This window comes from Nuphar pumila, chromosome 4, assembly GCF_984573655.1.
Source record: "Nuphar pumila chromosome 4, dmNupPumi1.hap1.1, whole genome shotgun sequence".
In the NCBI taxonomy this organism is placed as follows: Eukaryota; Viridiplantae; Streptophyta; class Magnoliopsida; order Nymphaeales; family Nymphaeaceae; genus Nuphar; species Nuphar pumila.
The window spans coordinates 9166716-9189100 of record NC_143252.1 but is presented as its reverse complement, the minus strand read 5'-3'; the positions used below and the strand labels follow the sequence as shown (position 1 = coordinate 9189100).

General features: G+C 38.5%; 2 protein-coding genes across 10 annotated transcripts; both read left to right on the top strand.

Moving 5' to 3' along the window:
• The first annotated feature begins 4483 nt into the window (after nucleotides 1-4483).
• Nucleotides 4484-7741, top strand: LOC149839298 (O-fucosyltransferase 30-like). Its single transcript, XM_090002435.1, has 2 exons — nucleotides 4484-5604; nucleotides 6127-7741. The coding sequence occupies exons 1-2, from the start codon at nucleotides 5147-5149 to the stop codon at nucleotides 7202-7204; spliced, it is 1536 nt and encodes a 511-aa protein (XP_089858561.1). The 5' UTR covers nucleotides 4484-5146; the 3' UTR covers nucleotides 7205-7741.
• A 2417-nt stretch (nucleotides 7742-10158) lies between these two features.
• On the top strand, nucleotides 10159-20496 carry LOC149839297 (uncharacterized). 9 transcript variants are annotated; one of them, XM_090002439.1, is made up of 10 exons: nucleotides 10159-10669; nucleotides 10808-10886; nucleotides 11189-11227; nucleotides 11461-11594; nucleotides 11700-12967; nucleotides 14632-14994; nucleotides 15088-15168; nucleotides 15266-15346; nucleotides 15431-15802; nucleotides 19813-20496. In XM_090002439.1, exons 5-10 carry the CDS (start codon nucleotides 12923-12925, stop codon nucleotides 20164-20166), a joined length of 1296 nt encoding a protein of 431 aa, XP_089858565.1. In that variant the 5' UTR covers nucleotides 10159-10669; nucleotides 10808-10886; nucleotides 11189-11227; nucleotides 11461-11594; nucleotides 11700-12922; the 3' UTR covers nucleotides 20167-20496. The 9 variants fall into 9 exon arrangements, with proteins under 9 accessions (XP_089858565.1, XP_089858566.1, XP_089858562.1 ...); XM_090002440.1 differs by having other exon boundaries at nucleotides 11085-11227; nucleotides 11500-11594; XM_090002436.1 differs by having other exon boundaries at nucleotides 11085-11227.
• The last annotated feature ends 1889 nt before the right edge of the window (nucleotides 20497-22385 follow it).

The following is a 22385-nucleotide window of genomic DNA, read 5'->3' as shown; positions in this document are numbered from 1 at the left end:
CCCTGTTGGCAGGAGAGGGGCCGAGCCCCTCCCTGTGCTCTTTGTGTGCAGGGGAGGGGTTGAGCCCCCTCCCTGCGCTCCTTGTTGGCAGGGGAGGGGCCAAGCCCCCTCTCTGCATTCTCTGTTGGCAGGGGAGGGGTCGAGCCCCCTCCTTGCACTCCTTGTTGGTAGGGGAGGGGCCAAGCCCCCTCCCTGCATTCTCTGTTGGCAGGGGAGGGGTCGAGCCCCCTCCCTATCCTCCCTCTTGGTGCAAGAGAGGGGCTGAGCCCCTTCCTTGTTCTCCCTCTTTGTGCAGGGGAGGGGTCGATCCCCCTCCCTGTGCTCCCTGTTGGCACGAGAGGGGCCGAGCCCCTTCCCTGTCCTCCCTCTTTGTGCATGGGAGGGGTCAAGCCCCCTCCATGCACTCTCTGTTGGTAGGGGAGGAGTCGAGCCCCCTCCATGAGCCCTCTTTGTGCAAGGAAGGAGCCGAAGAGGAGAGCAGAGGGAGTCAGACAGGAGAGGAGGAGAGCAGAGGGAGTTGGAGATGAGAGAGCGTACCTGAGGAGGAGAGGTCCGGCGGAACGGTCAGCGGCGGTGGCGACGGGTCCAGCGGAGGAGAGGAAGGGAGGATTAGGGCAAATTTTTTTCCTAATCCTCCCCTCAGCAACAAATTTATCGGGTGATTTTTTTTTTTAAGTTTAAAAAAAAAGACACAAATGACCCTGGGTGCGTTGACCGCACTCAGGGTCGGGTTGACCGCACCAGGTGTCGCACGTGCACCCATGTCGCATCGCGTCGACACGGGTGCGGCACCCATTTTGCCGAGTCCCTGTGACATATATGTATTTCCCATGATTTTTTTGGTGTTTCCCAAATGTTTCGGAAATGCAGTGTTTCCTGTTTCCGAAACGGTTTACCAGGAAAACGCATTTCCCACTCTTTTATAGTGTTTCCAGTAACCCTGATCCAACGCCACCACCGGATATATTTCCTGATGAGATTGCAGTGATATACTTTTTCTAATCAAACTATGGCAATATATTCTTTCAGGTATAGTGAAACTGGTAACCTCTTTACATGAAAATCTTGAGAGGAGCAATAATAATAATAAAGACAAGATTATAGAGCAAATGAGATAAAATAATAAGATTGAAACTATTAGTCAGAGGAGCTGCTCAAAACACACATCACATGTCAAACATCTTATATGATTTACACAAAGTAAACAAAAGAAAGTCAGACCGTTGACAGCCTGTTAGAACTTCCTGTTCTTGATTCCAACTGGGCTTATGAAAACTTTTTTGAAATTCAGTGAACAAATTGGAAGGAGAAAAGCAACCAACAAAAAAAGATAAACAGTGAAGGAGTGTTCAAATGCATCCTTCAACCTGGAAAAGTGGGAGAAGGTGGAGAAATTCCACTCTGAAAATTTTGTGTGAAACTTTATGACATGATAATTCATATAGAAAACCTCATAGTACCGCATAGTGCAAGAAGTTTGGCAATCAAGTTTGATTATGTGACAACAGTGATAGAACCAATTTAGCACAGGTGATGTAACGTTTCCCCGATTGGAGAAGCAATTTTTTAAGCCACAAGTAAACTTTCCACTACTCTCCAGTGCAAAATGCAAAGTATGGAAAATGCTTTGGGAAGACAAACATCCATGGCCAAAATGCAAATACGAAGGTGAATATACAGAGGAAAAAAAAAGAATTAAAGTCAATAATATATTAGATCAAATTAGGGATAATACTACTCGAAAAGATACAACAATTGAGTAAATAGTAAATACACCAAGATTAAATCTCGGCTTCATTTAATTGAAGCTTAAATTTAGGGAATAAAAAATCATTAAATAGATCCCAAACTGAACTTGGTGCATGTCAGACTATCACTATCTTTAAGATAGTTGACTCCTGACATCAAGGAAAAGAGTTCACACTCTCATCGGCAAGACACAACAAGGCTTGTTACTATTGTTGTCTCACATCTTGAACTAATCATGTAATACCTTGATTTACACAACATGATATGTTACAGACCAAGCCAAACTCAAGCAGGCCAAAGCTCAACCTGTGCAACTTTAGGGATAGTGTGACATGCTTCAAGCCCAATTGGCATACTAATTGAAATTTTGTTATTCCCTAAATGTGATTTTGGTGCCATTGAGAGTTACCCTTTTCTGGATGTAAACTTTGTCAATGCAAAATGGCAAGTGAAGAAAATAAGGATCATTCTGATTTGACTTTTGGACTTAGTCATTGGCTTTGAATTTCATTAATTCATCACAAACATGTAATGCCTTCTTTTGAAGGTGTTCAACTTTACCCTCAATATGCATTGATTATACTCCAGGCCTTTAACAATAGCATGAGGGTCACACGTCCTTCCTTCAATAATTGAGACGTGAAAAAGCTATATGTGATTCTGTTGTTATGTGTTACCTGACCTTCTTCTTTCTTCCAAAAAACTAGTATAGTCGAGTCCAAGAAGAAATGAAGCTTATCTTTAGTTCTATGAAAGATGAAATACTAGCTAAAAGCTTATCAAGCAAACCTTAACCTTTTGTATGCACCACCATCAAGTTGAGTGCTGATATGACACTGACGACGTATCTGACTACCTGAGGCCCTTCCTCATTTCCCAAATTTTGGGTCATGATTTCATCAAATTTTGGATTTTTTTTTCTTGGATTGAATAACTTGTCTGATTACCTTATATTCCTCTCTAATCCCTACCAGCTGCAAGTGTGCCACTTCAAGGAGAAGAAGAATAGCATGACTTCATGGTTAACCATCAAAGTTATGCTTTCAGACATCTCAAACTAAAATAATTAACGCAAATTGTTATCCCTATCTCTTTTCCAACCCCAATCTATCACACACCAAATGAAGAACACCAATAGATACAGAAAATACCAGTACAAATGATGTGAATGTGTTAACTTGGAAGCAAATAAATGCCTCCTTTCTACAAGTTTGATCACCCGCATCAAACCCATATCTTACCCTCACCATTTACACAAGCTTTTCCAGCTAACACCATCCAAACCAGTTTCATGTCTTATCTCCAACAGCAATATAAATTACTCAAGGTTCACACATTCGTGGTTGAATTTATCGATATAGACGATGAATTCGATGCCACAGAATTGGCCAATGTGAGATTCCAGAATCGTAACAACCCTAATCTTTGGGTTCTTAATAAATTCAGAGCATTCAACTCGGATTCGCGCATCCGATCCTCCGGCAATGAAGTCACGCTCTTTAAACTCAACGGAGAGAAACCGCTAGTAATAGAGAAAAGAACGACAACGACGATGATAGGAACGCATGCATATCCCCAGGAGATGCCGCTTGCGGATCCCGCCGAGCGGCCGAGACCTCCTTAAATCATAGTTACAAATAATGACGATATTTTGAAAGGGTCATGATATATGATCAAAACTTGATAAAATCACACTAATAATTCAAGCATCACTTAGCTTTAGAATATCTTGATTTTTTTTTATCATAATACTATTGTAATGATCAACTCAATTTTTTATATTTTACATATTTCTTAAATTTGTATTTTTATTGAAATTTGTAATCTTCTACGCATCAATATTATGCCAATATAATATTGAATCTCATTTTTTTTCCTTGTTAATAAAATTTACACTGCCAATTGACACTAATTAGTATGATTCAATAAAAACATACACAATTAATGTCACTAGTTCAAAATCCACAAGGAGCATCTCTTGCTACAACATCCAAATTGAGTGCAGCCTTCAGTATGCAAGAGAGACCTCAAGGGCCCAAAAGGGGTTTGGCACAGTGGGATGAGACCTAAGCTCACAAAGTTTTAAGGTGTCAGGACAACTATCCTAACTACCGCAAGGGGGGTGGGACACGGACAACAACCATATAGGTATTTTAAAATTATTTTAATAATTTTAACATGTGTCATATAATGATTGACGCTTAATAATTTTTTATTATTTTGGGGCCAATACAGAACGATTCAGCTGAGTATCGGTATGGAGCCGATACAGTTGAATGGGCAGTCCAGTGATTTAAGGCCCATTCCGATACTGACAACATACTATCAACTGGTCTGGTGTGTGCTAGATCAGGATTTGATAACATAAAAAGTTTTTAAAATGCATGTTTTCACTAAAAAATACATATAAAATGATCGGGTCAGTCACGTCGAGTCAGATATGTAGGCAAAATTGCATGATAAACCCGACCCGCCTGTTGCTCAGATTGGGTTCGAACAGACCCAAATAATATTCAGGTTGAAAATTTTCATGCTGATACGCGGGCATTCGGGTCGGGTTTCTTTCATAAACCAAACCCATTTACAGCACTTTCCGACCACATGGGTCTTTGATTTGATCAAAGTTCACAACCGACTGAAACCGAACCGTTGAAATGCGGGTTCAGGATCTTGGTCATAACCGACCCGCCAACAGCCCTAGCATAAAAGCTTGTTCTTCCCCGCCCTGGTCTCCACAGCGGAGGAGAGAAGAAGGTCGCGCTACTCGCAAGCCTTCCCCTTTCTCCATCTCAAAGGAACGAGGAGAAGAGGAAGAGGAAGCACGGGGAGAGCGACTCGAAGAGGAACAATAAGCAGAGATTCGGCGGTAAGGGCCGCAGGAGTGGCAGCGGCGGCGGCACCGGCCATCGGATCCCCGCCGGACTCAAGAGAGAGCTCGCCGGCCTCGCCCGATCCCGCTCCTAGGACGGATAGGACTCGGCGGCGACGAGTCGCAGGAGAATCGGCACCCCGGGGACTCTGTCTACGAGTACGACGAGCCGTTGCCGCATGAGGAGACCAAGAAGAACCGAGGTTCGACCCCATCGAGAATTTCGAGTTTGAGCTACCCGAGGATTTCCAATCGGCCGGAGCCGCGCCTCCTTCCTTCCCCGTGTACCAATCGGCCGGAGCCGCGCCGCCGCCGTGACCACCACCGCCTTCTCCTTTGTTTCCTTTCTCCCTCCTCGCACGCAGTCGCCAGAGTCCTTTGCTCCTCCTCTTTTCCTTTCCTCGACCAGAGACCGGACGGAATCGGGTCGTCGCCGACCTCCGCCTAGTAGTAGTTTCCGCGTCCCCCTTTCGTCACTGAGAGGAAGAAAGAAACCCCAAAGAAAGGAAGAACTCGTGAGAAGGGAGGATGCCTCCTTCCAGTTGTACCAGAAATCAGACAAAGAATAAAACCCTAACCCTAGCATACCTCCTCAAATCCAGTCTCTGCAAGCTCCTCCCTCCCCTCTTCTTATTCTCCTTCCTGATCGTCGTCGCCTTCCGTTCCTCGAACCCACCGTTGTTCTTTTCCGGCAAACTCCGAGGCCCAAATTCGCAATGCGGGGTCTCTGGAAAATCCCTAGGTACGCTTCCTCCTGGGGAGAAGTACCTGTGGTTCGCTCCGCACAGTGGGTTCAGCAACCAGGTCGCGGAGCTGAAGAACGCGCTGCTGATGGCGGGGATACTCAACAGGACGCTCATAGTTCCCCCCGTGCTGGATCACCACGCCCTCGCCCTCGGGAGTTGCCCTAAGTTCAGGGTTGAGAGCCCGCAGGATCTCCGATCTGCAGTGTGGCGAAGCATTGTTCGGTTGATTCGGAGTCGTAGGTGAAGCCCCCTCCTCTCTGAAATTTTGGATGCACTTAATTCATCCTTTTCTGCTTTATCTCAGGGTTAGAATTTTGTGGGTTTTTTGTTTCCTTTTTTCAGTGTAGATTCCGATTCACAAGCGGTGTTTTGATGCGATTTGGGTGAATTGGTCGTTATGTTATTGGTTTTTTTGGTGGAGAATTGCATGACAGTTTAATTTTGTTTGATTTGTGTGAATCGGTTGTTACCATTATTGATTTCCTTGTGGAGAATTTACTTGATGGTTTAGATTTATTTTGGTCTCGAGTTTTTCGTTGTCAGAACTATGATCAATTGCTTGTCAATTATGTTCAAATTCACTAGCTGAGTCTGAAGATCTACATTTTAGGCAATTGGTAACTGTCATAAACCTCAGAATGATGCCCATTTTTTTTTATATCTAGTGTATTAAGCCTCTCTTTGGTTATATTGTTGTTCTCATTGCTTTCTATTCATGTTTTATGAAGCCACTTTGAGGATTTTCTTCATTATCAAACGCAGGTATATCTCAATAGCTGATATTATTGATCTCTCATATTTGAAATCATCTTCTTCAGTTAAAACGATCGACTTGCGAGTTTTTGTTCGGTTATGGTGCAGTGTAGATGTGAGCTTAGCTTGCACTGGTAGTCTTTGCTGTGGCATTTCTGAGGGACTATCATCGTGGGGTAGCTTTGAGCAGTGTGGATCTTTATTATCAGGTTTAGACAAGGATTTAGCTAACTGTGTTTATGGTGTAGAGGAAGATTGTAGAACAAGGGTTTGGACCTACCAGCAGAATGACCATGAGACTTTGGATTCCTTCCAGCCCAACAAAGAGATGCAAGCAAAGAAGAAGATTCCCTATGTTAGAAAACGAAGGGACGTGTACAAGGCCTTGGGGCCTGGTTCCACAGCAGACATAGCCACTGTGATCTCTTTTGGAAGCCTTTTCACTGCTCCTTATAAAGGTTCTGAGTTATATATTGATATCCATGATGCCCCAAGGGATGATAGGATACAAACATTGCTTCGTCAGATCGAGTTTCTTCCATTTGCTCCTGAAATTGTGAGTGCTGGAAAGAGTTATGCAGTGAACATGATAAAATCTTCTTTTCTATGTGCGCAGCTTAGACTGCTAGATGGGCAGTTTAAGAACCATTGGAAGGCTACCTTTGGTGCATTGAAGGATAAGGTTCAGATCTTGAAGGGCCAGAGTGGTGGCACTGTCCACGTATTTGTTATGACTGATCTTCCCTTGGCTAATTGGACTGGGACATACTTGGGGGATTTGGCTAATGATTTTAAATTATATAGGCTCTATAGCCTGCATGAAGGAGATGAATTGGTGATACAAACTACTCAAAAGGTCCTCGCTGCAGAACATGGCATTAGGTCTGGCTTTCTTCCAAAGACACTTGGCGAAACAACTAGAGACAACCATTGTCCTTCTCCGGCTTTACCCGACATTCTTTTGTACATTGAGGAGACAATCTGCAGTTGTGCTTCACTAGGTTTTGTTGGGACTGCAGGTTCAACAATTGCTGAGAATATAGAGCTTATGAGAAAAAATAATGTTTGCTTTAACAGCCAGGAATAAAGGAATTTAACATCCCCATGGATCCTTTTGTGGTGGAAAAGCATTAGTTCGATGGGAATGAATGTCTACTTCAGGTACATTTTTTTACTGCTTTCAACTGTCTCTAATGAGAACAGTTGATAACATTCAGTTACCGGGGAAAATGTTGGTCTTATGTGGGAGAATACCTGCTACTAGTGCTTCTGGTGCATCTTCTATTGCTGTTTGCATTAACTCTCTCTGGTGAAAAGGTGATCATATTCAGTAACTGCATGAATGGCCAGCATTTCAAGGAATTTTGTATGCTCCTTTTAATTTCACAAGACAATCCACTTCTGATATACTTGTTTGGAAGGCAATATAGAACTTCTTGGATTTGAACACTGGCATGGATTTTTATGGTAGCATAACATTGCAGCAGTGGGGCATTCACTTCATACTATGATGTAATAGCAAAATTCAGAGATTGGAGGCACCATTTGTATCTTGTCTTCTCATTGGTTCTTTTCTCCAAGTGTATCAAAAATGTTTTCATGCAATAACAATGACATAATCATCTCAGAGACTGCGCCTGCTTTATGCTGATTGATAAAGCTCTTATGCATGAGCCTCAGATACTTGAGGGAGCACAAAAATGGTGGGTTTGCATTTTGCAGCCGTAATGAACTAAAATATCAGGATGACTGTACTGTCTACAGACCATCTGAAATTTAAACTCAAAAACTGAACTGTTTGTACAATTATTGTTATCTAATTCATCAATTTGTTATATTCACAGATTCTAACAGGTATTATCATTTAATATGATGAGTTTTACTCAACTTCATTTATTGTTTAGTTGCAAGATGTTTGGCATTATTATTTGAAATGGCTAATTTTAGTTCCTGATTGTGAATGTATACATAGGTCGAATTTGTTGATCTCTGATTGATTGGCAGTGTGTGTGGTTTCTTTATATTGGTACTAATTTTCTTCACATGTAGTGGTCCCTGTGGTTCAGGGCTCCAGATGTTTTAGCTAATTTTACACTAATTTTACATTAATATAATTCAATAGAACTGCCAAAGATGTTGCAATTTTAGGATTATATTTACCATATGGCTTTATGTCGTGTCATCTATCAAAAATGTGAAATATCACAATGTAGAACCAATCTAATGATCCTAAGGTGGTGTAGCAACACCGGCAAGACTCGTGCTGTTTCTACCCAGGGATCTGGGTTTGAATGCCATTGGGTAGGGGTGCAAACAGTTCAGGCCCGGAGCAGCTAAATACATTTGGGTAATTGTTGGAGCAAACCTAGAAACAGTTCAGGCCCAGAGCAGATGTTGGCTGGCTTATTTTATGTTTGGTTTTTGCATCAAAATGGGGTGTTGATAGGGTCTGAACTTAACATTTATGATACATCACTCTTATTTTCTAATGCAAAGGTCTACTGTTAGGGTATTCTAATACTTTTCGTTTGTTTTTTAAACATGGATCTAAGATTTTTTTCTCATGTGCTAAAATACATGCTTTCCTTTCTTTTCATTTTTTTCCCCACGATCTTAGTGTGAGTTTCACTGATTTGCTGAAATCAATATTTCCCTCTTGGTTATTAGTGAGGTATTATTCTTACATTCTTTGGTAAAACCCTACATGGCCTATATTAATTTTTTATTTGTTGTAAAATAAACGCCGAATCCAGGGTAAGATCATGTTCCCTTAGACTGCCTATGCTAAAAGTTTGGCTAGGGTCCCATTGTTATGACCAATGTTGTCAGTATCAGAATCGGACCGTGTATCGATTGGCCACCTGAATCGGCTGATATCGATTCTTAAGTGAATGGTTGCCAAAAAATAATTAAAAAATATTACGTGTCAATCAGAACGTGACACATGTTAAAGCCATTAAAATAATATTAAGAATTAATTTTAAGCTATTTTTTACATTTATTAAAAAATAACTGATTCAGGTCAGTATCGAATCGATTTTCTGGCTATACGATACGTATACCGACAACACTGGTTACAACCCTAGAACTACGAAGTGGTTCTGGTGTAATTAGGCACAGAAACTGGGATGGTTTCCCACATTGATGTTGTAAAATTGTGTAGGACATCTATAGTTGATGTTTGTAAAATTTTGTGATGCCACTGAGAGTCAACTTGGAGTTTGCACCTATTGTCATGTAGTGTAACTGTTGTTCATCAACCTGAAATGAAGGTCAAGTCATAATTTCACTCTTGTTAGAGTATATTATGTCAAATTAGCACTCTAATGTTAATTTTGTACTATTACTTTTAGCATAAAGCATTAAAGTGTGAGTCTGACTTTGAATCCACTGTTCAAGGTCTAATTAGGTCCAACTAAAAGTGAGCGGATCTGACCAGATTAACTATCAGAACTGCATGCTATCAACCTATATTGGCAATGTAATTCAAATTAGCTAATTTGCATTTGATCCATTGTATAGTGTGTTCTGGTTCTATTTTATTCATATACAGGAATTCAATGTGGTTTGTTGGATGCTTGGTGGTTTGGTTATCCTTTGTGCTTTTGTTTTCCTGGTCTTCATTGTAAGATGTTCTTGGAATTCATTGTGTCCTCGAAACATGCTCAAGCCTCAAACCCTTGTGATGTTAGTTATCTTGCTATTTTCATTCAGTTTTTTTCTTTTTCTGATATCTTTATTTCCTAACTCAAAATAATTAATTCATTATATCACCAAGTAGGAATCTTCACGCCTAAGGGAATTTTTAGTGTTGCATCCTTTGCCCCCTATCACTTGTAACATTAACTTCTTCGTCTACAGGTAGTTGTCTGAAAAGTTGAAAACTGTTCAAGTTTTGGTGCTTGGTTATAAAATGACTTCAAATCTTTCTTTCCTCATGGTCAATTATGAATGCTTGTAAGTTAGACTTGTTTCAGAGTGAGTAACAGAACAACTTTTGCTGCAATTGATATATGCTGCTTACAGGATGGAGCTGCTAGTTGTGGAAGTCCATAAGCATGGGGTGTGGCTTTTAGCTAAAACTGTAAGTTGCCTTACTTTGATTGAATACCAACCTTGGCCCTTCCCTTGTTGAGATGTCTTGAGTGTCATAAGAGCTCTCTCCCTGTTTATCATATTTATTAGGAGGCATGATTAATCTCTTGGTTTAACATCCATTCTGCATATTTCAGGTAGAACAGTATATCATGTGGAGTTGAAATGCACCAGTTCATCTTTGCCTCAAACTGTGTTATTTTATTTTATTTCCAGAAAGAACATCTCTGCACATCATTTTTAAAATTTATTGAGTTATTACTTTTATTAAGAAGATAAGGCTCTATATTGCCTTCAAATAAATTCCATTGGACATGCTTCTTGAGTTTGCAGGAATTCAAGAAAGCAGAATATCATAAAACATGTGAGAAACAAAACCGGTGGAGCAAAGGGAGTAATGAATACGTTTCCTGCTAATGAAAGCACTTGACTGGCGGCTTGACATGAACTGAGCTAGGTGGAACTCCCTTTTGTTTTTGCTTCCCTAGGAATTATTACTTCACACTCATTGTTAAAATCTATAACAATAAGAAAAACTTAACATGCCTGTTGAATAGGAACAAGCCTTAATCTAGTTCTTTATTTGGATTTGCAGGCATATCTTGAGCTCTTCAAGTGAGCAGGACTAGAGTTCAAGTGACTAATGTCGCTTGCCTTCTGGTGGTGGTGGCCAGGTGGTCCTTCGTCTTCATGTTCATATATCAATAATTTCATGCATATTTAACAAAATATTTTCAATCTTTCAGCATAATTGCTTCGGGCACATTGTTAGAACGTGAACTTCTTTCTAACCATTGCTGTCAACAAGTGCTTATAAGGCAGCATCAAAGCTTGCTTATGTTTTTAATTGGATTTTCCTCTTTCTTGCACAGGTACACTGATGCCACCCAAACTTTTTTTTTCATTTTTTCTCACTTTGGTTTCATTTAGTGCTCACTACAGCGTCATTGTTTTGGTTATGATATGATTGAGCAAGTCCCTGTTGGCCCTCAAAGTAAAATGGCAAGCACCAAGGGTTTGTTTTTCTTCTTTATATATTATTTTTCTGGAAGTGTTGGCAGTGTATGTTATTGTATCATTTTTTTAGCATCTTCTTCTCTAAGTAGTAAACACATGTGGATAAATTCTGTTGCTATATGGAATTTAATGAATATGATAGTTATTTGGAAATATTGAACTTTCTATTTTCTAATTGATTGATTTGGTTTCAATGTTCATTATTCTGATTGAAAATTTGGAGAAAATTAGATGTATGAGGCACCCTTTATTTTGCGACTGTATATCCAGAAAGAATCAATGATGAGGCACATGTAGAACAAGATTGGTGGCCATAAAGTATGCATGAGACTGAATTTCATGTAGACAATTCCATATATGAGAATGTAAGTTTAGGTTTCATAGCCGATGCCCTCGAGTGTCTGTTGGTTGTGTATGTCATTTCACTTGATACTGATATGCAACATGGTTTATTTTTCATTCTGATGCAGGCTATCTTAATGAAAGCGATACATCAGTCACTCGCTTGATGAAGGAGGTTGACATACATGGAAAGGAAGCAGAATCAGCCCAACAGAAAGCAATCCTTGGTGGGGGCTGAGACTCTCCATAAGGTTGAAGACCTGAAAATGACGTTGGCTAGTGCGAAAGAAGGAAATGACGTGGTTGTGTAATAATTCTTTTTAAACTGTGAGGATTCTTGGTAATGGCAATAACCAGAATTGTTGAGGTTTTTCCTTTCCTTAATAGCATCATGCTGGAGAAGTTGAAAGGTTTCTTTGTTTCATGCCCATCATAAATGGAAATTGCGACTGATGTTATATTGATTTGGTAGGTTGTTAAAAGGACCTGTGTGCAATTTTTTTTTTTTGCTAAATAGAATTAAGGACGGCCATGGTCGTTACTAATAGTTTTTACACAACACTCCAACCAGAATTAGTGAGGGCCTTAGCCGTCACCAATTCTGGAGATAATTACAATGTTCCAACGAGTATCATTGACGGCCATGGCCATCACTGTATACACTTTTCATGATGGCTAGCGACGGCTCCTTTGGTTATCAGTGACGGCCTAGGGCTGTCATTATGGCTGGTTATGGTGTAGTGAATTCATTCCCTAAGGATCTAAACCTCACACAAAACAGGAGCTAGATTGGTTATTTCTGACTTGGATTCAAGTCCAGATCCAACTCAACTTTTGCATAAAACTTTCAAAAATCAAACTCGAATTAACAAATCAGGCTAGGCCCAGGTCTTCTCCAGCTAGTTCTGGATATAGACCTGAACTCGTGTCTGTTCTTAAAGCTCACAGTGATCAAGGCCAACACAGATTAATTTCTTTTTTACTAGAGTTACAATCTACTGTCTATAACATAGTATTTTTTCTTTTAATGACGAGGAACCCATGCTGAGAACTGGGTCATTTAATGGGCCCGTCCCCCTGGAAGGTAAACCCTGGTTGGGAACACTGACACCCAAGCCCTTACCGAGCCTACCACTTAAAGAAGTAGAAATAAACCTCACGTGAGTAAAAGAAGTTGCAGCACTTGATTTACTGAGGGCATTGTTCCTTGATGCTTTGCATGCAGGTGCACACGCGCACACACACGTGGGCGCATGAATGAAGACACACAAAATCTGGTGCCTTTGGATCGTTACACCATTTGGTAACTTGAAGAAGTTGGAAGAAATGTGATCTTCCAATCACTAAAGCCATGATGATTTTGAGTATGAACTGGGTTGGGTCCACAACCATTCAGGTATAAACTGGTTCCATTTGGTACAACATTAGGTTTGTGTTGGGTTTAATTCAGTACTAAATAACATTTAGTTCAGACTCGACAAAAAGTTCTACACTCACTAGAATATGAGAACTGGAAATATAAGAACTAGAGTGTGAATCAAGATTTTCATGGTTTTTTTGTTTGTTTTTCTTTCTTGATCTGACTATTCGAATGTGATCTACATGCTTGGTTTTAAAAGGACCAGCTCTTGAATCATCCTATTGCGATGGCATAAGCAGGATTTTTGCAAGTATAGTAAACCCTACACCAATGCCTGTAAATTGAATGTTATAAGGATCACCATTCTAGATCATACTAAAATCTAGGACTATCTACAAAAAGACACCTAAGGATTCATGTATTTACAAATGCATGCGCAGCTTTTCAAAATTATGCATCAAAAGGTAAGCCATAACCACAAGGTCCTCTGGTAAGATGATTACGTTAGAGCTAAAATGTGGCAAGCAAAAGTCATAAAGAATTTGTAGGAATATCGTGAATTCAGCAGCCAAATATAATTATCAAAAAAAAAAAATCAAAATATAATTATTGAAATTAAAAAAAAAACTTTCTTTGAAGTTTTTATTTGTGCTCTTTTACTCTATTGGAGGGCGATGCTATGGCAATAGAATAGAAGATTAAACTTATTTCTTTTGGAATCGGTAAATTTAGATGTTTATTATGATGGGCTATTTATTAACTTTATTGTTATTCTCCTTGATGTTTCTTCTAACAATGTTAACTGCCTGGGGCTTGCCATCTACCTTTTTTCAATGGAGTTTGTTTTAAAATATCTCTCTCTGCATCTTGTTGGCGTAACAAGCTGATGGGTTTATACTTTATAATCCACCTAGCCTAACTCATTCTGGCTTCATGTCACACTCCCTCCCAACCTTTCACCCTTTTTTACTTCAAAGACTGATGACATCTCCTTCTTAGGTCTTTGATGCTTCCTCGATATTGCCTCTATTAAAATTCTTTTTAAACCTTTGGCCCTAGAGCACAATCAGAGAAACTTTCCCACTCCAGATCTTCTTTGTGCTTTGCCTTATTATTTATGTTCTATTTTGGACCTTTCTTTGAAAGGGGACTTGTCCTTGTTTGAAGGATATTCAGGTGACAAGGAATAAATTAATGTTATGGGGCATTCCTTTGTCATATCCTTATTTAGTATCTATTTGCCCCTCCCTCTTCTTTTCATTATTTTTATGATTGTTTTTAGTGTTTACATTTTTTTCATATATTAGTGGTTGTTTTGTAGTACTATTAGTGGATAGGTTCTTAAAATTTCTATTCTAGTTTTATCGTTGATAGTCTTGAAAAATGAGTACTTTATTGAATCATATTGGTTGGTACATTTCTTCATTAGTTTACAAGGGTGGTTTATTGATCTAGCATAATCTGATTCATGTTATCACTTGTATGCATTTTCTAGCAGCTATTGGTAAAGTACCCAGCAATATGCATCAACTGATGTAAATTAGTAATGAGCCATGACTGATATTATACTTTTATATCATGTAGCTTGTTATTTACCTGATCATACCTTTTTTATATGTATTTTATTTAAAACATGAATGCACACTTGTTATTCTTATAGTTAGTTCTGGTGCTTAACTTTATATACACTGTATGAACAGGTCCGTGGAATGGAGAAAAGAAAGGAGGCTGCTTATGAAGAAGCTCATTGTGCTCAAGATGAGTATGACTCATCTTTGCAGCCTAAAGATAGTGCATGTGGTGCTGAAACTCAAAAACTAGGTGTCTCAAGTGGTAGGATGGTGTTTGGTGAAGCAAAAAGGCAATCTCAGGGAACTAGCTTGAGGGTTAAACAGGATCATATTAGTCAAGAGTTTAATAATGAAGGTGTGGAAGGTGATATTGAAAGTGCGGAAAAGGTCAATGCTGGTCCACGTGAAACCAGGCGAGCTCCTAAGGATGTTGAGATTGATCCTACTTTACTTTTGGAAGATTTGGGGATTCATCATGATCCAGTGTTAAAGGTAGAAAATCATACATTCTAGCTTTTCCAGTTTGAGATTCAAGATTTTTATAAGGATTTGATGCCATTTACGTTATTGCTTATTGGCCTGTAGAATTTTGATGATTTGAAAAGAGAATCAGGTCCTAAGACAACGTTTGAGGTTTCAATTTGTGCGCCAGAATCTCTGATACAGGTGGTTTTAACTTTGATACCGATCAAATTAGCTTTTTTGAAGTCATAATTTTCTGTTTATCTAATCATATTTTAATTCAATTTGATGCCTTCTTCAGTGGAAGGATGAAGAGATAGCAGGTAGGAAGGATGTAAAATTTCCCAAGACACAGGAGCAGAATCTTCGTCAAAATCGGGAGGTCTGTATCATCTCAGCTTCATTAGAAATATCAACCAAATTTTCTTATCTGATTCAATTTTCTTCGTGTTGTGTATATGTGAAGGGAATGGATGAACTTATTGGCTATGATGGTGCTGATGGGACAGAGGATGATAGTCAGTCGGATAATTCCATGTCGGACTATGAGCTTCCATCAATGCCTGAGCTTATACAACGTGCTTTTTCTGGTGATGATGTGGAGGGAGAATTTAAGAAGGAAAAGTTGGATCTCCTGAATGAGGAAAATCATGTACCTGAGAAACCAATGTCTCTTCCTTGGTGGGGACAATGGACTGATGTCCAACAGAAAAGAGGCATGCCTTCGTGGATTTTAGAAGAGCATGAAATTGCGAAAAAGGCCAGGGAAGATGCACTTAAATTACGAAAAGATGCAGATCTTAAACATGCAATTATATCTGAGAGGACCAACAAAAAGGTCAGTTCTCCGAATTCTTGAAGCTTGTCTAAAATTCTTCATTTTCAAAATTTGTTAATTCCTATGCTTTAAGCCCTTTCCTATTTGCTATAGTGATGGATGAGCTTACGAGATCAATTCAAGAAAATGTGTCGTGGTGTATGTTGTTTGCTGATGATATTGTTTTGATTGATGAGTCTAGAGCTGGGGTTAATGCTAAGTTAGAATTATGGAGACAAACATTGGAAGCAAGAGGTTTTAAGTTGAGTAAGAGTAAGACAGAATACATGGAATGTCGGTTTAGTAAGCAACGAAGTAATGATGAGAGTGTAGTGAAGCTTGGTGAGCAAGAAATACCGGTGGATGATTGTTTCAAATATTTGGGATCTATCATTCAAAAGTATGGAGAAATTGATGGAGATGTAAATCATAGGATAAAGGTTGGGTGGATGAAATGGAAAAGTGCAACTGGAGTGTTGTGCGATCGTAGAATGCTATTGCGGTTGAAGGGAAAGTTTTATAGGACGACTATTCGGCCTGCTTTACTATATGGTACGGAATGTTGGGCTGCCAAGAGACATCATATTCAAAAAATGAGTGTAGCTGAGATGCGTATACTGAGATGGATGTGTGGAAATACAATAAAAGATAAGATTCGGAACGAGGAGATACGTAAGAAGGTAGGCGTTGCACCCATTGAAAATAAGATGAGAGAGAATCGTTTACGGTGGTTTGGACATATTCGGCGAAGGCCTAATGATGCTCTAGTTAGAAGGATGGAGAAATGGGAAAATATATTAGTTAAAAGAGGTCGGGGTAGGCCTAGGAAGACATGGATGGAGGTGATAGGAAAGGATTTGAATGCTTTGAACCTCACCAAGGACATGGCATTGGATAGAAATGATTGGAGGAGAAGGATTCATGTGGAAGACCCATAATGATTTTCTTTTTTGGTTCATATCGCCGACCCCAATTATTTTGGGATGAAGGCGTAGTAGTAGTTGTTGTTGTTGTTGTTGTTGTTGTTGTTGTTGTTAATTCCTATGCTTTATTTTGTTAAACTCATTAGACTTGAGATGGTACATATGTAAGTCTAGCTGCTAAAATAGAGAGGCTTCTTCTTTCATGTTCATGGTGCATTGTAATGGTACTAGTGGGCACATTTTTAGGCTGCTCTCACTTATATTATCTGCTTGCTGGATAATATGTTTTACCTATATATGGTAAACCTACTTCCTATGTTGTGTTAATGCCAGTGATATTTTTGTTTGGTCCATCATGGTAAAAGGTATTATCATTCACCTAACGTTGACCAACTGGTGATGGTAAAGAAACAAGAAAAAAAATGTGTCTGCAAATTATAAGGTTAACCCTCTTATCATGTTCTTGTGGTCTTTTCACCCCTTGTTTCTCTCTTACTGTGAAGTACATAATCCATTTCCTTGTGCCAGCATACTAAGATATATAGTGGTTGCTTTGCATCTATATATGTGTAAGTTTAACTAATATCTACTACTCTGTTATGTTCCACAATACACACCCTAATTAAGTCCTAATTTTCATTGCTTAATGATGTTGTCTACCTTGGCAATAATTGGCTCTTTCTTGAATGGGTTGTGGTTTCATTTAACTTACTGCCTCCAGTTGAATATTTATGGTCCCCTAACTTTATAGGTAGGCTTAGCCCTGACAATCGTTTTGTTGTTTACATAAATTTTCTCATTGAAGCCAGGTTTCTTTACATTTATGATGCCATGGACTGCAGTTTTGCTTTGAATTTTGTACATTTATCAACTATGCTGTCCTAATACTTCTGGATATTCTTTCATATTAAGGTTAATTTTCTTTGAATTGTACTTTTTTTGTTGTTAGAGGAGGTTACATGAGGGTTAACTCTTATTTTGCATTTTGGTTAGAAAAAGAATCCCACCTATCTGGTGGATGTTGTGCCTATGCTTTTGCATCGTATTTGTGATGCACATTCGTGTGCATGCCTGTGTCTGTTTGCATTTTTTTGTGGTGTTGTGCTAATCTTTGGTTTTAAAAGAGAAAATCCCGCCATGGGCTGCCCAAGTGGTCAAGGCGGTTCTTGCAAAGACGGTGAGACCCAGGCTTGCCCTGTGGTGTTCTTCGTTGGCTAGGGCTCTCACCTGGGATTTACTATCTATTAGGGGTGGCACATTAAGTGACCTTGTTCTTAGGCAGGTTCCTCATCATAAAAAAGAAAAAACAAAAAAGGAAAAAGAAAAGATATTGAGAATGGTGAGAACGATATAATGGAGCTCCCTGTTATTGTGTTTGACTGCATGATCTGGGTGTCAATACACTTGCCTTTATTGAATATCCTTGATATGATGGTTTTATTGTAAGTTATTCTTCACTTTATATATCATGTAGTGACTGAACTTTGTTTAAGCAGGCTGAGAAATTTTATACAGCAGCATTACCATTCCCACATAAGTACGAGGAAGTTTTTGAACAAAGCATGTGAGTGCCTCTTGGACCTGATTTCAACCCAGCAAAGTCATTTCGAGAACTAAATCGGCCCTCTTTTAGTGCAAATATTGTTTGTTACTAATGCTTCATGTTTGATGTGACAGAATTTAGCGAGGATTGTCTTGATTCTAGAAGTTGACTAACCATACCATTTTTTCAAAAGTTTTGGCAGTTGTGTTGGGAACCAACTTAAATGCAGGGAAATGGGTCTGAAAGATGGAAGTTGAACTTGTTGTTTTCCCTTCCATTTTCCCTTTAGGATATTCTTTGCCTAAGCTTATGTTTGAACTTTGAACCATCATATCTCACATATGGAAAGACTGCCAAATAGTTCAGTCGGTAAATTTTGTTTGGAAAAAATGTGTATTGCTTGATTTTCCATAGACATAGGTGATACCAAGCATATTTAATAGTACTGTTTGAAACATTTGTTTTCCTTTTTCCTTAAAAATGTATTCAACTTGGATAATTGTTTTTCCTTGGAAAACATGCAAATGTTGCAGCCAAGAGAACAATATCTGTGTTTTACTATTAAAAATAGCAGTAGGAAAAGAGTGAAAGTTGTCAACGTATAAAGAGTCACGAAGTTCATTTACTAAACAGTAAATGCTAGTTTCTGGGGGCCTGTGCATATGTGTGGGAGATAGAGAGAAACTGTGTTCTCCCATCAAATGAATGTTAAGTATGATAGATGAGGAAAGCTTATAAACATGGGTCTTTCCTCTAAAATATTAGAAAGCTGGTTATTGTTTGATCTAACAGTTAGTATTCCCATTTGTTTTCATGTGTAAAACCATGTGCTACTTGCTTTTTGGATGAGAACACTGTAAAACATTGCAAAATATATATATATATATATATATATATATATATATATATATATATATATATATATATATATATATATATATATATATACACGCACACATATGCAGAGGATTGAGAAGGTATGAACTGCATCAATGCAGACCGGTGCCTTGCGTCAATTCTAAGGGAAAAAAAGCCGCAAAATGAATTTGAATAGTGGCTGAAACCACTGCTAAAAGCTTCTGTGGTTTTGCCCACTACTAAAGGGTGCTTTTTCATGTTGTGCACCACCCAATCTGTTAGATTAGAAGATGCACGTTCTTTCATGTGCATGCTGCATTTTCCCAGTTCATGTGTGTGTGTGTGCTCACAAGTGAGACAATCTTTGATTACTGTTTGACCTTTAGTTGGCCATTAAATTTATTTTGACAGATACCAGGGGAATGAGATAGCATGGTTCAAGAAGGGTGATAAGATTCCTTTTCGTAAGAGTTTCGTTTTCATGGACAGGTTCTTATCTTCATCCTTAGAAGAGGGATCTTATCACACAACTTGGCTCAAGCCAATCCATGGGTAGCATGCCAAGATGGCCATGTACAGTTACATCCCATGTGTATGATTACTTGTACAATTAGGGTTTCATATAAATGGGACTTTGAAGCAAGTTTTCTTTGTTCCATCATTTTTTTTAGTTTGATTTAATTAAGTTTTTTGTTTTAATTTTTCAGGTGGTCAAGAGACCTGGTGTTCCCATAAACCCAATCAAGTTCAAAGAGGTGAATCCTCTTGATAATGAATCAGAATTCAAAACTGGAAAGATGAAAGATGTCAAGAAGAAAAGCAGCGTGAAGAAAAGTCAAAAGGATAGAAGTGATAAAAATGTGCATTTGGTGAGAACCATGCCATTATTTAAAAGCCCTTTGTGCACAAAATATATGATCTGTGCTTTGGTGGTTCCTGATGCACTGGTTGGTGGTGTGGGAAAAATATTCCACGGATGTGCCATTCATTTGGGGTTTCTCTTGATCAATAGTACCGTGATTTTGATGCTTGTCATTTTTGTGAGACAAAAGGAGAATTGAGAGAGCAACATACCATCTCCTAGTAATTTTTCGTCTGTATAGATTTGAGGGAGTCAGCCATTTTTTCTAGGCAAAAGGAAGGAAACATTTAAGATGAGATTTGAGGTTTTACTGTCAGGTATGCAAATTCTTTAAGTTATGAACGTCCACATGCAAGAAACAGGTTGTATTGCATAACAATGTAGCATCAAAAAATGATGCATGGACACCATGGCACAGAAACATTCATGAAACACTTTTGTGTCTCCTCTTTAACGATGTACTGAGTTGTTTTGCCATGCATCATGATAGACAGGTTAAATCCTAATTTACAAGGAATATATAAATAAAAGATTCACAAGTTCTCTTTGGCATTTATTACTCTATTTGTGTGAATATACTGACAGAATGAATTAGAGAAACTTATTCTCCGGAAGAGACATCTCTGGTCAGATATGCACAGATCTCAACATCTTTGATGTAAACTAAGGTGCAGATATGCTGAGTTTTTTTGCCATGCATTCTCTGGTCAGATATGCACAGATCTCAACATCTTTGATGTAAACTAAGGTGGAGATCTGCTGAGTTTTTTTGCCATGCATCATGATAGACCGTAAAAATCCTAATTGACAAGAAATATAGAAGAGTTTCACAAGTTCTCTCTGGCATTTATTACTCTATTTGTGTGAATATACTGACTGAATGAATTAGAGAAACTTATTCTCCAGAGGAGGAAACGTGCCTGCTCAGATATGCACAGATCTCGGCATCTTTGATGTAAACTATGGTGCAGATGACTGAAAAGATGATGAACCCGTTTTGATCTTTTATTTTAGCCATGAATTTTGCTTCTCAAGCTTTTTTGTTGATTCATTATTATCTTTAATGCATGCATTCCATAATCAAATCATGAAAATTAGATGAAACTTATACAGCTTCTGTTCAAACTTCAAACATGTAAGGCTGTTGGTTTCATCGTGGATATCATTATGATTGATATTGTATTATCCTAACATTATAGGAATGACTGGCAGTTTGAAGCGGGCTATGTGTGGTGGCTTCGTTTGGCAAAAACTTTGAGAGTGATTGGGTCCTGAAGTATGTGTAAAACAGGAGAGTGAACAAGCTGCATCCTGTCAAAGACAATAGAAACATATTCTGTATAGGGACGCTGCTGGCAGTTAAAAATCTTTTGCAATGAATAGCAATAACTTTTCCCGTAACCATGTGGTGTTTATATATATATATATATATATACAACAACAACAACTACGCCTTCATCCCAAAACAATTGGGGTCAGCGATATGAACCAAAAAAGAAATTCATTTTGGGTCTTCCACATGAATCATTTTCCTCCAATCATTTCTATCCAACGCCATGTCCTCGGTGAGGTTCAAAGCATTCATATCCTTTCCTATCATCTCCATCCAAGTCTTCCTAGGCCTACCCCGACCTCTTTTAACTAATATATTTTTCCATTTCTCCAACCTTCTAACTGGAGCATCATTAGGCCTTCGCCGAATATGTCCAAACCACCGTAAACGATTCTCTCGCATCTTATTTTCAATGGGTGCAACACCTACCTTCTTACGTATCTCTCTCTCTCTCTATATATATATATATATATATATATAGAGAGAGAGAGAGAGATGAAAACCTACATACTAAAAAATATACCAAACCTACCCACCGCACGTTTTATTGGTTTTTTGTTTTTTTTTTTCAAAATTTCAATCGTATTGATGTGATCTATATGCTTTTTTATAGTAATCAGTTCTTGGAGCATTTGATTAAGAAGCATAGAAGGTTTTTATAAGTTTCTAAAATCAATGGTGTATAATTTTTATAAATTTTCAAGGCTCTAAATGCCATTTTTTCTATCCAAAATTAAGGATTCTAGTGTCAATTTCTAGTAATTCAATCCTGCTGAACACATTTATAGTCAGGATTTTGAAAAAAAAAAACACAAAATTTCATGGGGTAGGTTTGGCATGTTTTTTAGTGGGTAGGTTTTCATCTCTCTCTCTCTCTCTCTCTATATATATATATATATATATATATATATATATATATATATATATATATATATATATATATATATATATATATATATATATATGTGTGTGTGTGTGTGTGTGAAAGCCTACCCCATCAAAAACCATGCCAAACCTACTCACCACGATGTTTTTGTAACTTTTGTCCAAGATTCTGTCTAATTTTAACGGAATCTGTGTGAGCC